We start from the raw sequence: 14,709 nt of genomic DNA, 5'->3' as shown, positions 1-14,709 counted from the left end.
CTTTTCTTTGTTGGAAGATTTTTAATCACAGTTTCAATTTCACTGCTTGTGATTGGTCTGTTTATATTTTCTATTCCTTCCTCGTTCAGTCTCGGAAGGTTGTGCTTTGCTAAGAATTTGTCCATTTCTTCCAGGTTGTCCATTTTATTGGCATATAGTTGCTTGTAGTAATCTCTCATGATCCTTTTATTTCTGCAGTGTCAGTTGTTACTTCTTCTTTTTCATTTCTAATTCTATTGATTTGAGTCTTCTCCCCTTTTTTCTTGATGAGTCTGGCTAATGGTTTATCAATTTTGTTTATCTTCTCAAAGAACCAGCTTTTAGTTTTATTGATCTTTGCTATCATTTCCTTCATTTCTTTTTCATTTATTTCTGATCTGATCTTTATGATTTCTTTCCTTCTGCTAACTTTGGGGTTTTTTTGTTCTTCTTTCTCTAATTGCTTTGGTGTAAGGTTAGGTTGTTTATTTGAGATGTTTCTTGTTTCTTGACGTAGGATTGTATTGCTATAAACTTCCCTCTTAGAACTGCTTTTGCTGCATCCCATATGTTTTGGGTCATCGTGTTTTCATTGTCATTTGGTTCTAGGTATTTTTATATTTCCTCCTTGATTTCTTCAGTGATCTCTTGGTTATTTAGTAGTGTATTGTTTAGCCTCCATCTGTTTGTATTTTTTACAGTTTTTTCCTGTAATTGATATAGATAGCATTGTGGTTGGAAAAGATACTTGAAACGATTTCAATTTTCTTAAATTTACCAAAGCTTGATTTGTGGCCCAATATATGATCTATCCTGGAGAATGTTCCATGAGCACTTGAGAAGAAAGTGTATTCTGTTGTTTTTGGATGGAATGTACTATATCAATTAAGTCCATCTTGTTTAATGTATCATTTAAAGCTTGTGTTTCCTTATCTATTTTCATTTTGGATGATCTGTCCATTGTGAAAGTGGGGTGTTAAAGTTCCGTACTATTATTGTGTTACTGTCGATTTCCCTTTTATGGCTGTTAACATTTGCCTTATGTATTGAGGTGCTCCTATGTTGGGTGCATAGATATTTACAAGTGTTATATCTTCTCCTTGGATTCATCCCTTGATCGTTATGTAGTGTCCTTCTTTGTCTCTTGTAATAGTCTTTATTTTAATGTCTATTTTGTCTGATATGAAAACTGCTACTCCAGCTTTCATGTGATTTCCATTTGCCTGGAATATCTTTTTCCAGCCCCTCACTTGCAGTCTGTATGTGTCTCTAGGTCTGAAGTGGGTCTCTTGTAGACAGCATATATACAGGTCTTGTTTTTGTATCCATTCAACCAGTCTGTGTCTTTTGGTTGGAGCATTTAATCCATTTACATTTAAGGTAATTATCGATATGTATGTTCCTATGCCCATTTTCTTATTTGTTTTGGGTTTGTTATTGTAGGTCTTTTCCTTCTCTTGTGTTTCCCACCTGGAGAAGTTCCTTTATCATTTGTTGTTGAGCTGGTTTGGTGGTGCTGAATTCTCTTAGCTTTTGCTTGTCTGTAAAGCTTTTAATTGCTCTGTCAAATCTGAATGAGATCCTTGCTGGGTAGAGTAATCTTGGTTGTAGGTTTTTCCCTTTCATCACTTTAAATATGTCCTGCCACTCCCTTTTGGCTTGCAGAGTTTCTGCTGAAAGATCAGCTCTTAACCTTATTGGGATTCCCTTGTATGTTATTTGTTGCTTTTCCCTTGCTTCTTTTAATATTTTTTCTTTGTATTTAATTTTTGTTAGTTTGATTAATATGTGTCTTGGCCTGTTTCTCCTTGGATTTATCCTGTATGGGACTCTCTGCACTTCCTGGACTTGATTGACTATTTCCTTTCCTGTGTTAGGGAAGTTTTCAACTATAATCTCTTCAAATAGTTTCTCAGATCCTTTCTTTTTCTCTTCTTCTTCTGGGGCCCCTGTAATTCAAATGTTGGTGCATTTAATGTTGTCCCAGAGGTCTCTGAGACTGTCCTCAATTCTTTTCATTCTTTTTTCTTTATTCTGCTCTGCAGTAGTTATTTCCACTATTTTATCTTCCAGGTCACTTATCCATTCTTCTGCCTCAGTTATTCTCCTGTTGCTTCCTTCTAGAGAATTTGTAATTTCATTTATTGTGTTGTTCATCATTGTTTGTTTGCTTTTTAGTTCTTCTAGGTCCTTGTTAAACATTTCTTGTATTTTCTCCATTCTGTTTCCAAGATTTTGGATCATCTTTACTATCATTACTCTGAATTCTTTTTCAGGTAGACTGCCTATTTCCTCTTCATTTAAACCCTCTTCTGGTGGGTTTTTAACTTTCTCCTTCATCTGCTGTGTATTTCTCTGTCTTCTCATTTTGCTTAACTTCCTGTGTTTGGCGTCTCCTTTTCTCAGGCTGCACATTCGTAGTTCCCATTGTTTTTGGTGTCTGCCCCCAGTGGCTGGCTGAAGTTGGTTCAGTGGGTTGTGTAGGCTTCCTGGTGGAGGGAACTGGTGCCTGTGTTCTGGTGGATGAGGCTGGATCTTCTTTCTGGTGGGCAGGACCACGTCCGGTGGTGTGTTTTGGGGTGTCCGTGACTTTATTATGATTTTAGGCAGCCTCTCTGCTAATGGGTGGGGTTGGGTTCCTGTCTTGCTAGTTGTTTGGCATAGGGTGTCCAGCACTGTAGCTTGCTGGTCGTTGAGTGGAGCTGGGTCTTAGCGTTGAGATGGAGATCTCTGGGAGAGCTTTTGCCATTTGATATTACGTAGAGCCGGGAGGTCTCTGGTGGACCAGTGTCCTGAGCTCAGCTCTCCCACCTCAGAGACTCAGACCTGATACCCGACCGGAGCACCAAGACCCTGTCAGCCGCATGGTTATAAAGAGTTCCACAGGGCTTCCCTGGTTGCGCAGTGGTTGAGAGTCCACCTGCCAATGCAGGGGACGCGGGTTCGTGCCCTGGTCCAGGAAGATCCCACATGCCGCAGAGCGGCTGGGCCCATGAGCCATGGCCGCTAAGCCTGCGTGTCCGGAGCCTGTGCTCCGCAACGGGAGAGGCCACAACAGTGAGAGGCCCGTGTACCGCCAAAAAAAAAAAAAATATATATATATATATATATGTATATATATATATATATATAACGAGTTCCACAGATATGGCTTGAAATCTATAGACAAATCATTGATCATCAACTTGTATTGTCCTCTTCCCTCACAGCCTGGATACAAACCTCCAAGCTCATTTAGATTGATGGCAGAATTCAGTCCCTTGTGGTTGTGGACTAAGATTCCCATTTCCTTGAAGACTTGGATGGGGTGACTCCCAGCTCTCTCCGATTCTCTCACATGCTCCCCTCCATTTCAAAGCCAGCAGCAACATGTACTTGGAAACTCTCTGGCTTCCTCTTCGGCTACCAGCCTGTGAAGACTCTTTTCTTCTTTTCTTTTCCTTTGTGCTTAGTCTTGTTTCACTTGCTCATAGGGTGCCGCGTGGGGAGGACTCGCGCCAGGCACTTCGCAACAGAGTCCCTAGTCAGTTTTCTAATTTTTAAAGTCAGAGCTAGAAATAAAAATAGTTCTCTCATTTCAGCCTCAATTTTCTAAAGGGAAAAAAGACCCGTCAACTCCATTCCCTCCCCACCCCACTCCACCTTACACTATGTCTTATACTATGGCTTTTAAGGCTTTAAAAAATTTCCTCAAGCAGAGTGGATAAAGAGATCCCAAGGGCTCCAGGTCTTTAATACTGCGGGGCAAAGCACAGAAACTAGTCAACAATAAGCTCCAGGGCAAAAGGCTCACCTTCTTACTGTTTAAGGAACAGGTTTATAACTGCTTCCTGCCTCTTCAGGGGTCCCCCCAGCAACTCTTGAGTTGCCTTTTACCCACAGGATGTAGTTTGTCACCAGAGTCATGGTGGACTCCAGTTGGTTTGACTTTTTCTTAGCCTTGTGAGTATGGGTCAGTTGCTGTTGAGAACACTATGTCGGAAATGTCATAAGATAAAAGCGTGTTTTCTCTTCACCGCTGCTCCCCTGGGCACACTCCATCAAGCCATTTGCACCTCCATGCAGTTTTATAAGCGGGGTTGGGAGCAAGGTCTTCAATGTGAATTATTTTGCATAGGAGAGAGCTTGTTTTAGAGTGATCTTTGTCACATGTTTATTGAAAGTACCTTTGGAAATGGAGCACCTGTTGATTTCGAATTGAGTTTTGTCTGTGACGCACTATAGTTATGGGGGTGGAGGGAGGGAAAATAAATAAATAGCATAGCAGGTCTCTGTTTTTAAATTGTAATCTCTTTAGGTGGGAGACAACCTATGTAAGTGAAAAAAAAAAACAAGTGAACAACACAAGACAGACTAACCTACTACTCAAACTCTACAGTGTACACAGGAGGCTTTATGGATGTTGGAACCAGGCATGTCAATAGATGCTAGAGTATTGATAGCTGAAAGAGTTTCAGGCTGGGTTTCAGGGAAGAGTTGTAATTTGGACTTATGCTTAGTCATCTGCTTGTTTTTCTAGCAAACTGCTAATTGCTATTATTTGCAAAAGGGGGAACCTAACAGTTTGACGAGATTTATAAACTTTCAGAAGCAAAAATACCTTACCTTAGTAGGAAAAATATAAATGGAGATTTTTCTTTAGCAAAAGTGGTTTGATTTACTATAAGAACGTCATGATTTTTGTTATTTGATTCAGTGAAAATAGTTCCAATTTCACTTTTTTTAATCATCACTTTCTCTTATCATTTTTGATAAATAATTATTGACAGCTGCTTCGTCCAGAAGAGGTTGAAATTCTGGTGTGTGGAAGTCCTGAACTGGATATGCACGCCCTGCAGAGAAGTACTCAGTATGATGGCTATGCGAAAACCGACCTGACTATACGGTGAGGTTTTTTTACTTCTGAGAGTGAGGGTGCTGAAGAGAGAATGAAAGAGAGTGTGGTTCGTTTATTTGCATAACTTACAATCTTTGAATCAAGTTAAGTCAGCTGAAATACTGTACAGCCCACACTGCTTTATTTTATCTCTTGAAAATAATGTGAGACTATTAAATATGAAATCACTTAGCAGTCCCCTTAGGAGAAAGTAATATAAGTAAGTTTCTACAAAAGCATAGAGATTTGACTTTTTTTTTTTAATTACTTTGGTTCTAGAATTGCAGGGATGCCATGCTTATAAATAGCCTTTTAATAGCACTGTGTTGAAAAATAAGGAAAATTATATAGGAGAAAAATGGCTTTTGTACTCTCTACTGTTGGACTATTTTTATAATGATGTTAGTCAAAAATCTAATTTATATCAGAAGGCTGTCATTCCTCAATTTCACATTAAGGGTATTATGTACCTTTAAGGGAAGTTGTTTCCCTAGAGCTTACTTTATATTACTTTATTCTGATCTGCAGGATTTTTGTCAAGACATTTTATATAAATATCCTTTGGTGTTCTCTAGATACTTTTGGGATGTTGTGCTTGGATTTCCTCTTGATCTTCAAAAAAAGTTGCTACATTTTACCACAGGAAGTGACAGAGTACCTGTAGGAGGAATGGCTGATTTGAACTTTAAAATCTCAAAGAATGAAACTTCTACTAACTGGTAAATTTCCAAATTGTAATTTTTTTAATCTGTAGGTTTGGCTAATAATAATATGTTTGGAATTAGAGGATTCTTTGATTCTGAAGTGGTTTTCATAGAAAACTCTTGGGAGTAAGCATGGCTTTGAAATAAGAGAGACTATGGCTTAAGGTTCTGTATGAATTTTGAGAACTACCAGTACGAACTGATAATAATTCCTGTGCATCAACTTTTTACTTTGATAAGTCAACTGCTTTGTAGTTGCTTCCAGAATCTAGCTTGCTTTTCATAGATTATCTAACCTTCATTTTTACTTAAAGGTGTTTTTTATTTAAAATACTAAGGTGAGTTTTTGGCTGTTATAATTAGTTCTTGTGCTGGAATACCGCTAGTGCTAGTCTTTTTTTCTTTATCTAGTGCTCTTTGCATATGAAAGTGATGCCGATGATGGCTTTAAATTATTTTCTATAGTGTTGATGGGTTAATGCTAATCTACTTACTTCTTTTCCCAATCTCCTTGTAATTTCTAAAGCTAATTTGAGTAGACACTACTTTGATTATAATCATTTTTTTCTCCTGCCCCATATATTCCCTGAGCTTTGTCAGTCCTTCCTTTCATAAATTAGAACTGAAATCTGTCCTTTCCTTTCTCACCGCCACCACCGACAGCTGTTCTGATGCTGTGGAGTTCCTAAAGACTGAGGGAAAGGGTCTAAGAAATCTGTAGGAATTTTGAATAAAGATAACAGTGTCATCGGGTAGAGGGTTGGGAGAGCTGAACAAAAAGATTCAGAGGATAAATGTTGCTTGTACCTTGAGGGCAGCAACATGAGAAGCATGGGTATCAAGTGTCCCAGAAATGTTCTTTTTATTATTTTTTGACAGTCAAGACTAAAAAAGTAGTAACAGTTATATTATCTACTATTCTGCTGGGTGTTTTATGTAGATAGCTCTTTTCATCTTCCCACCCATTCAAATAGTTTGCCTTATGATGGTGATGAGGCAACTGAGATTTGGAGACATGAAGCCGCTTGAACAAGGTCTCACAGCCAGAAAGTGCAGGAGATGGTATTCAAATTCAGATTTGTCTGACTCCAAAAATAATGCCTCTAGAATATAAGTTATGTGAGAGCAGGGACGTTGTCTTGTTGGTAAACCCAGCCCCAGTGTCTAGAATGGTGCCTAATACATAGCAGGTACTCCAAAAGTATTTGTTCAGTAAAGGAGTGGATGAGTCATCTCATTATAGTAAAATAGATTTGAATGTGTGTATCCAGGTACTTTGAAAGTTGCTTACCAGTCATTCTGTGTTTGTTTTAGGACTTGGTATCTTTAAAAAAAATTTTTTTCTCTAGGTTGCCTGTGGCCCACACCTGCTTCAATCAACTTTGCCTTCCCCCCTACAAGAGCAAAAAGGACCTGAAACAGAAACTGATTATTGGAATTTCAAATTCAGAAGGTTTTGGACTTGAGTAACCTAGAAGACTTGAAATATATTTTATATGTAGCATTCACTTCCCTCTTACTGTGCCTTTAACCTTTTCATGTTTCTGTCTCAAAACACCTTGACAAAGCTCACCAACTTTAAAATACTGATTTTTTTTAAATCAAATATGAAGTAGGTTCAGTAGAGGCATGGTTTTCTAAAAACACAACACTGCTTGAGTGAGAAAAAGACCAGATGGCAGAGACAGGTGTGGGTCCAGTCCCTCTTTTTTATAGCACTTTATCATTCTCCATAAGTAGTTGTCACAGGTGTTCCACTGGGAAAGCATCGTGCCGTAAAGAATGCACAGATGACAGAGTGGAGCCCAGCGGCACCTTGTGCGCTGCTAGCACACGGTAGCAACACAGATAGCTACATCATCATTAATGTAAGGCATGTAGCCATATTTTCATATAGCGGTTAAACAACAGTATAATTGCAAATGCAATTTACAGGGTTTTTTGATATACTGGCTTTGGTCCTCTAAGATTCTTTTCAACCATTGCTGAAAAGCGTGTAAATAACTACATAATAGCCTGAGAATAATGGGATTTTGATAGTGCCATTTATTGCTAAAGATTTATTTTTACAAAGTAAATTCAGGGTTTTAGATGTGTATACAGCTTTTACAAATCAATAAAGATGATTGTACAAGAGTGTAACTATTTTCAGACTAATTGGATTCAAGGTTATATTCTTTTACATATTGTTAGTCTGCATGCATATGCGCCGTAAGCTAGTTACTTGGAGCACTCTGTAATATTTGTCTAATCATTTCTTCTTAAGGGTCAGAATATTATATAGAAAGGAAGTAGAACTGACTAATCACTGATAAATTAAGTCAATCACAAGCACAAAAAAAGAGAACTGTTTTTATATATACTTTGATTGATGTACAAGACTTATTTCTAATATTTTTTGATCACCAGTTGTACTGAAACACTAATTTTTGGAAAAACGTAGGATAAGATATTTGACAAAAGTGAATACAATAATATTTGTGTCCAAATGACGTAGCTTGGTGTAAAAATAAAGTTCAACATTTTGGCCGAAATGTTTGTTTTCCACTGGATTCTGAATATAGCAAATTCAAAAGTACCCTTTTTGGAGTTTCTTAATAAAGTAGCATGTAAAAGGAAACTGCATTTTTTAAGTCAGAGAGTAAATGGTTTTCTTTTTAATTTACAGCAAATGAAGCAGTTTTATTAGCATGTTATAGATATTTCCAAATCAAGAATTCTCTATTATACTTTGATAGCTTTCCTTCAGAAAACTCTGAATATATATTTGCAATAATAATGAAGCCAGCACTTAGTACCAGCACATGGTTCACATGCAAATAATACTTTCCCAAAATTTTTTCTGAGTTACACTACTATCTTATTACTATGCTTCCTACACCCCACCAGCAGAATTCTTTTAGGGTGGAGGAACTAATCAGCTTGTTCTGCTTTTTTTCTGAAGCCAACTTGTGAATCTTAGAGGAAAAGGAGTTAGTTAGTTTACTGTTCTCTTGAGACAGAAGTGACTCCGCTTTTCCACTTGGACATACTATTTAAAGGATTTTTCTTACAATTTTTGGAACACCTAAGATTTAAAGGCATGTTGGTTTTGTTTTGTTTGCTCTGTTTTTAATCCATATGCAAATAAAACTGCTTCTCTCTTATACTGCTTGAACTAGAAAGTAAGATTTTAACATAGGTTACTACTAACTAATAAGCACAAAAGAATCATGTGTAAGAAACCAGATTTAAGTGTTTTAAATAAAATGTAAACAAAGTTTTTATTTGGTAGAGACGGAAAAATTGTGTTGGTTTGGTCTGCATGTTTAATGATGTGCTTTGTATATCAATAGCTATGTCATTTTTAAATAAGAAGTACACAAGCCAAATTTTTAAATGACAGAGTCCATAAATAACTGGAGAATTTTTGTTGTCTGTTGTTGAAATTTATAATCATTTATCACTAAATTGCACATTGCCTTTATTTATTTATGCTCTGGTTTTGGTTTACAGTGTAATTAATACCTCATTTTTTAAAAGAGCCACTACTGTTACATTTCGTTAATTTAAACAGCTAGAAAATTCATATAGTTGCTTTTTTTTATATATAATCTGTTAATGAATTCTTGATTTTTGTATCTGCCACAGTAAATTAAAGCATTGCACAGTATTTATCAGTATTTACAAAATGTCCTGTCCTTTTTTAATCTTTCCTTAATTAATCATATTTTTGTCTGTATGATCAGAAGTTTTAACAGTCCCTCTTTTTTGTACAAATGTGTATTGTATTACGTTGTTAATTTCTGGATAAATTTTTTTCAGATATTAAAGTTATATAATCAGCCAGGCTTCAGTTCATTTTTTGAACATTAGGCAATGAATTAAAACCACAAGTTTAAAATATAAATGCAAACTACTCTCTTTGTTACACTGTCTCTTAAACTGGTGCTGAGGAAAATTGCTGATACATACACCTTCAAAAGATATGTGTTGTTGACACCAAATGTAACTAACTTCTAGCATTATTTTTCAGTACGAAACAATGTGTAGCCAATGGCTGCATGATCACAGATATTCCACCAAATGAACGTTATACCACCATCAAGGCCACCTAGAAATGAACTAAGTATGACATTTCATTGGCCACCGATAGACAACTTCAGATCTTAAGTATTCCCCTCCAAATCCATTAATTTGGCCCTTTTTTCCCGCATTTTCTATGCTTAATGGAAGAAGAGAGGAGATTATGAGAAAGTAGGAGAGAATGTCATGGGTGATGGATGGAAGAAGAAGGTAGCTGGGTGGAAGACTAAGGAGAGTTTTCACAGGGGAGGGTACAAGATCAATTCACCCAGACCACACACAGCCTTTAGTCCAGTGAGTGGTTAAGAACTGTGCTTTGGAGCCAGACTACCTGGGTTTGAGTTTACTGTTCAATAGTTGTGTTTCCTTGGGCAGGTTACTTAATCTGCCCATGCCTCAATTATCAAGTGAAAATAATTTATAAAATGGAAATAATAAACCTATCTATCTCTCTGATAGGGTTCTAGGGAAGAATAAATGAATTAAGATGTGTAAAGCACTTACACAGTGCCTGGCATATAGTAAACCAGATAATGTGATGCCAGAGGAACCGTGGTACCAATGGGATTACATCTTACAACCACTGCTTCTGAAGCCTTCTGAAGCCTTTTTGACTCTCAGACATCAGGTGTGACCGCAGATGAAAGAACACAAAGTGTTTCTGAGGCATTAAAATTGTGTTAGGAGAATATTCTTATTCTAGAAACAATGCTTTAGGATTTATCCTTATAGATGTCTCAGTAGGCAAGGGCTTTTAATACTGTTTTGCAGATGTGTAACAAGATGTCATTTTAAAATTCAAAACTAAATGAGCAGTTTATTTTTTTAGCATCTTTGAGAATAATTGCTTTACAATGTTGTGTTAGTTTTGAGTAGTTTATTTTTAATGAAACATTTCAAATATAGAGAAAAATTTCAGAGATTAACTTAATAAAACATCACGTCCCCACACTCAGATCTAACAAATGTTAACATTCTGCCAGATTTTTTTAAAAAAGTTAAAAATTAAAGATGCAGTGGCAGCCCCTTTTTGTGCTCCTCTCCAAACCCAACATACTCACTCTTTTCCCCATTAAGCTGCAGTTGGTGTGAATCCTTCCCACACTGTCTTACATTTGTACTATACATGTGTCTCTCTAAACACAGTTGACCCTTGAACAATGCAGGGGTTGGGGTCACGACCATCGTGTAGTCAAAAAATCCAAAATCTGCATATAACTTACGTGGTTCCTCTGTATCCACAATTTGCCATCCTCAGATTCAACCAACTGCAGGTCATGTAGTGCTGTAGTATTTACTGTTGAGAAAATCCGTGTATAAGTGGACCCTCACAGTTCAAACCCATGTTGTTCAAGGGTCAACTATATAGTATTGTTATAGTTGCATATACCATATATCATACTCTCCCTATCTTCACACAACTTTTTATACTCAGTATTGTCTTTTCTAGATTTATCCCTGATTATACATTAATTCACCCATTTTAATGCAGAATAGAATCCTGTTAAATGAATATACCACAGTTTGTTGATCCATCCTCCTAAGAACTAATGTTTCCATGTTTTCTCCAGTGTGGCCCAGGCTGTGATGAGCACCTTGCCTATACTAAGTATGCATGCACAGTCCCCCAAGGTTGCAGCCCAGGTGTGGAGTGGTGGGATCACAGGCTGCATATCTTCAGCTCTACCAGGTATCATCCAGCTGCTCTCCAGAGTAGTGCTTCCAGCATGAATTTCCACATTATAGGCGTTGTAATTCTCCACGTTCTCCCAACACCAGGTTTTAGTAGATTTTTTTTTTTGCTAATCTGACCAATGTGTTTTAATTTGTCTTTCCAAAATTGATGATGTTGCACATTTTTGTATGTTTACAGGCCATTCAGATGTCTTCTGTGAATGGCCAGTTCAATATTTTTTGCCTAACTTCTATTCTTTTCCTCATTGATTTTCAGGAGTTATTTCTTTATTCTGGACATTGATCCTTTGTTAACGGTTATGAGCTACATTGCTTCAGTTTGAATCCCAGATCTGTCAATGACTATGTGACTTTGGACAAATTACTTAACATCTCTTGACCTCAGTTTACCTGTCTGTAAAATAAAGAAAATAATAATACATAGCTCATAGAATTGTTAAATAAGCCTAAGTAGAACAGAAGTATATATGTGTGTGTATATATATGTATATATCTTTTATATAAATATAAGTAATGTGTGCATATATATGAATTAGATATATGCTTATACATAAAACATATATATACCTATATGAGACATATTTAACATAAATGTATATAAATAAAGAAGTGCTTATATCATGCCTAACCTATAATAAGCATTATGCGTTTGGTATTATTACTATTACCTTATTATTATAGCTCATGCATTGCAGAGATCTAGTTGTGGCCAGACTTTTGTCTTTTATAATATGAATTTTTAATACACTCCATAAAATATTATTCTATATATTAATAGTTTGTTTAGATTTAACCACGTATTTATAGTTTCTTTGCACACCATTCCCTCTTCTATTGTTCTTCACAGCCACCTCTGGGATCAATTTTTTTCCTCCTAAATTACATGTATTAGAAGCTGTTTTAATGACAGTTTGTTGGTAATAAATTCTTTTTCCACTTGTCTGAAAATGACTTTATTTCACCTTCATTCATGAAAGATAGATTCATCAAGCATGCATTTCTATTGTGGTGCTTATTGTTTTCTTAGGCATTTTTTTTTTTTTTTTTTTTTTTTTTTTTGCAGTACGCGGGCCTCTCACTGTTGTGGTCTCTCCCGTTGGGGAGCACAGGCTCTGGACACGCAGGCTCGGCAGCCATGGCTCACGGGCCCAGCCGCTCCGCAGCATGTGAGATCTTCCCGGACCGGGGCACGAACCCGCATCCCCTGCATCGGCAGGCGGACTCTCAACCACTGCACCACCAGGGAAGCCCTCTTAGGACTTTTAATGTATAATCCACTGTCTTTGAGTTTCATTGTTGATAGGAAGTTAGCTGTCAGTATAATTGTCATTCCTTGGTAGATAATCTCTTTTACTCTGGCTACTTTTAAGATATTTTTTTTCTCCTGAAACTGCAAAACATCAAAGACAATGTGTATATTGTGTATTTTTTTATCCCTCTTAGGATTTGTTATGGTTCTTGAAACTAGGAATTTCTTTCAATTTTAGAAAACTCTTCAGCCATTTCCTCTTTGAATATTGCTCTTCCCTCTTCCCTCTAACCTCTCCTGTTAAACATAGGTTGGACCATCTCACTCAACCATTAAATCCCTCTCGGTGCCTAAACTGTTGTTTAACCAATGTTTATTTCAGTGGTTGTATTTTTTATTTCTAGGAATTCTTTTTGTTCCTTTCCAAGTCCACCTGCTCTTTTTACATACTGTTCTTTCTTTCATGTGTTTTTTTAAAAATAATTTTCAGCATAATTATTTGATACTCTCTTTTAGATTGTTTTACTCTTCTCAGTTCTCGAAGTACTAGTTCTTGTTTTGTTCATACACTGGCTCTCATAGTGATTTGGTTCCTTGAGTGATTTATAATTTTTTATTTTTGCATTTTTTATTTCATTTTGTGCCCTGAATGGCGCAAGCGCCCCTAGCAGAGTAGTTTCATGTTGTTCTCAACCAAGGCTCTATGGGTTTCCCACACCAATTTTTTTTCCTTGGATTAGGGTTTCTTCCCCACTTGTGTAAATTTGGACCCCCTCACCTAAGTGGTACAGGTTGGGGGTTATGAGTAAAGTTTTTCTATCCCCTTTTCATAGACGTAGTAACCCTTTTAAACTCTAGGCTTTATGAAGTGGGATCAGCTATGGCTCCTCACCTTGAATAGGCTTAAGGCATATCTGTTGAATTCATGTGCGCATTAAAATCCATTAGAGAGTTCATGACCCCCGTGAGTCACCTAATCCTGCTTACTTCTTCTGACTTTTCATTTCTTCCTCATTTCCTATAACTGATGACTTCCCTTCTTCCCTTCCTTTTAATCTTGGACATTTATATCTTAAGATTTTTGTAGTTATATGTTGCCCCAAATTTATAAAAGTTTATAGTAGTAAATGGCCTCTTCCCTTTCATCTCAGCCTATAAGGCCTGCCCCTTGGTTTTTTTTTTTTACCCTATCCAATGCATACAACTTTTAAATACATTGTTCTCTGTAGATTATCTGCACCAATGTTTATTTATTTGTTAATTTGACATTTGTGTATTTAGTGCCTATTATATTTCAGCTGGAGGCTGATCTTCAGCTCCATACGTCATTTGCTTATTCTTTACAAACATAAGAAGCGAATGTAGTTCTGAATACTTACCTTGTAAAGCATTAAAATGTGTATCATAGCAAGAAAATTTCTCCAGGACTTACATGACAATTATACAAATCAATGTTTTCCTGCCATTTAGATATTACAACTCTGATATACATACCATAGAAGCATTAGTCACCACTGAGTTAAGCTGCTAGATTTTTTTGGCAACCCAACTTGACATTTTCTATGTACGCACACACATGCGCACACACACACACGTTGTGATAGAAAAAAATATAGACTTACTTCAGTAGGGTTCCTCAAGGAGCATAATCTTGTGCTGTGTTTCCACCTGCAAATAGACCAGCTCTGCTTATAAGGCCTTCAATATGCCTTCCTTAGGTGTCTTATTTTTCTGTCACTGGCAATCTTATTCTCCTGATTCGCTTGGCTTCTAAACATTGGTCTCGTTTTGACTTTTCATTCTCTTTAACCTCATGTCTGCAAGGCTCATCTTTATGCTGTTTCTCAGGTTTGACCCTTCTTTCTACTACATTCCTACAGACCCCTTCTTAGTTTAGACCCTCAGTCCTTCATAGCTGACTGGCTTCTCTGACTATAGGCTTACTCTTCCCCATGTATCCTAAGGTCTCTACTGTTAATCTTTATAAAATTCTGTTCTTACCACGTACCTTGGTATCAAGTGCTTATCTGACCTCCCAACTCCAAAGCCTAGCGTGTGTTCCACTTTCATTTTGCGTATTCCCCAGTACTGACTTCCAAAAGGATCGCTCCTTTACTGTCTCCCGAGCACACCCTGCACTG

At 36.9% G+C, this 14,709-nt stretch overlaps 1 protein-coding gene across 2 annotated transcripts in view; it reads left to right on the top strand.

Moving 5' to 3' along the window:
• Positions 1-8,405, top strand: part of HECTD2 (HECT domain E3 ubiquitin protein ligase 2) — a 75,833-nt gene extending 67,428 nt beyond the window's left edge. For both annotated transcript variants that reach the window (XM_073794199.1, XM_019943422.3), the window contains exons 19-21: positions 4,749-4,864; positions 5,431-5,574; positions 6,909-8,405. In XM_073794199.1, coding sequence (XP_073650300.1) covers positions 4,749-4,864; positions 5,431-5,574; positions 6,909-7,029 — 381 coding nt within the window. In that variant the 3' untranslated portion in view covers positions 7,030-8,405. The remainder of the gene's footprint in view (positions 1-4,748; positions 4,865-5,430; positions 5,575-6,908) is intronic.
• The last annotated feature ends 6,304 nt before the right edge of the window (positions 8,406-14,709 follow it).

This window comes from Tursiops truncatus, chromosome 16 (genome assembly GCF_011762595.2).
Source record: "Tursiops truncatus isolate mTurTru1 chromosome 16, mTurTru1.mat.Y, whole genome shotgun sequence".
NCBI lineage: Eukaryota > Metazoa > Chordata > Mammalia > Artiodactyla > Delphinidae > Tursiops > Tursiops truncatus.
Note: the sequence above shows the minus strand (reverse complement) of the source record. Positions and strands in the feature narration are given on the sequence as shown.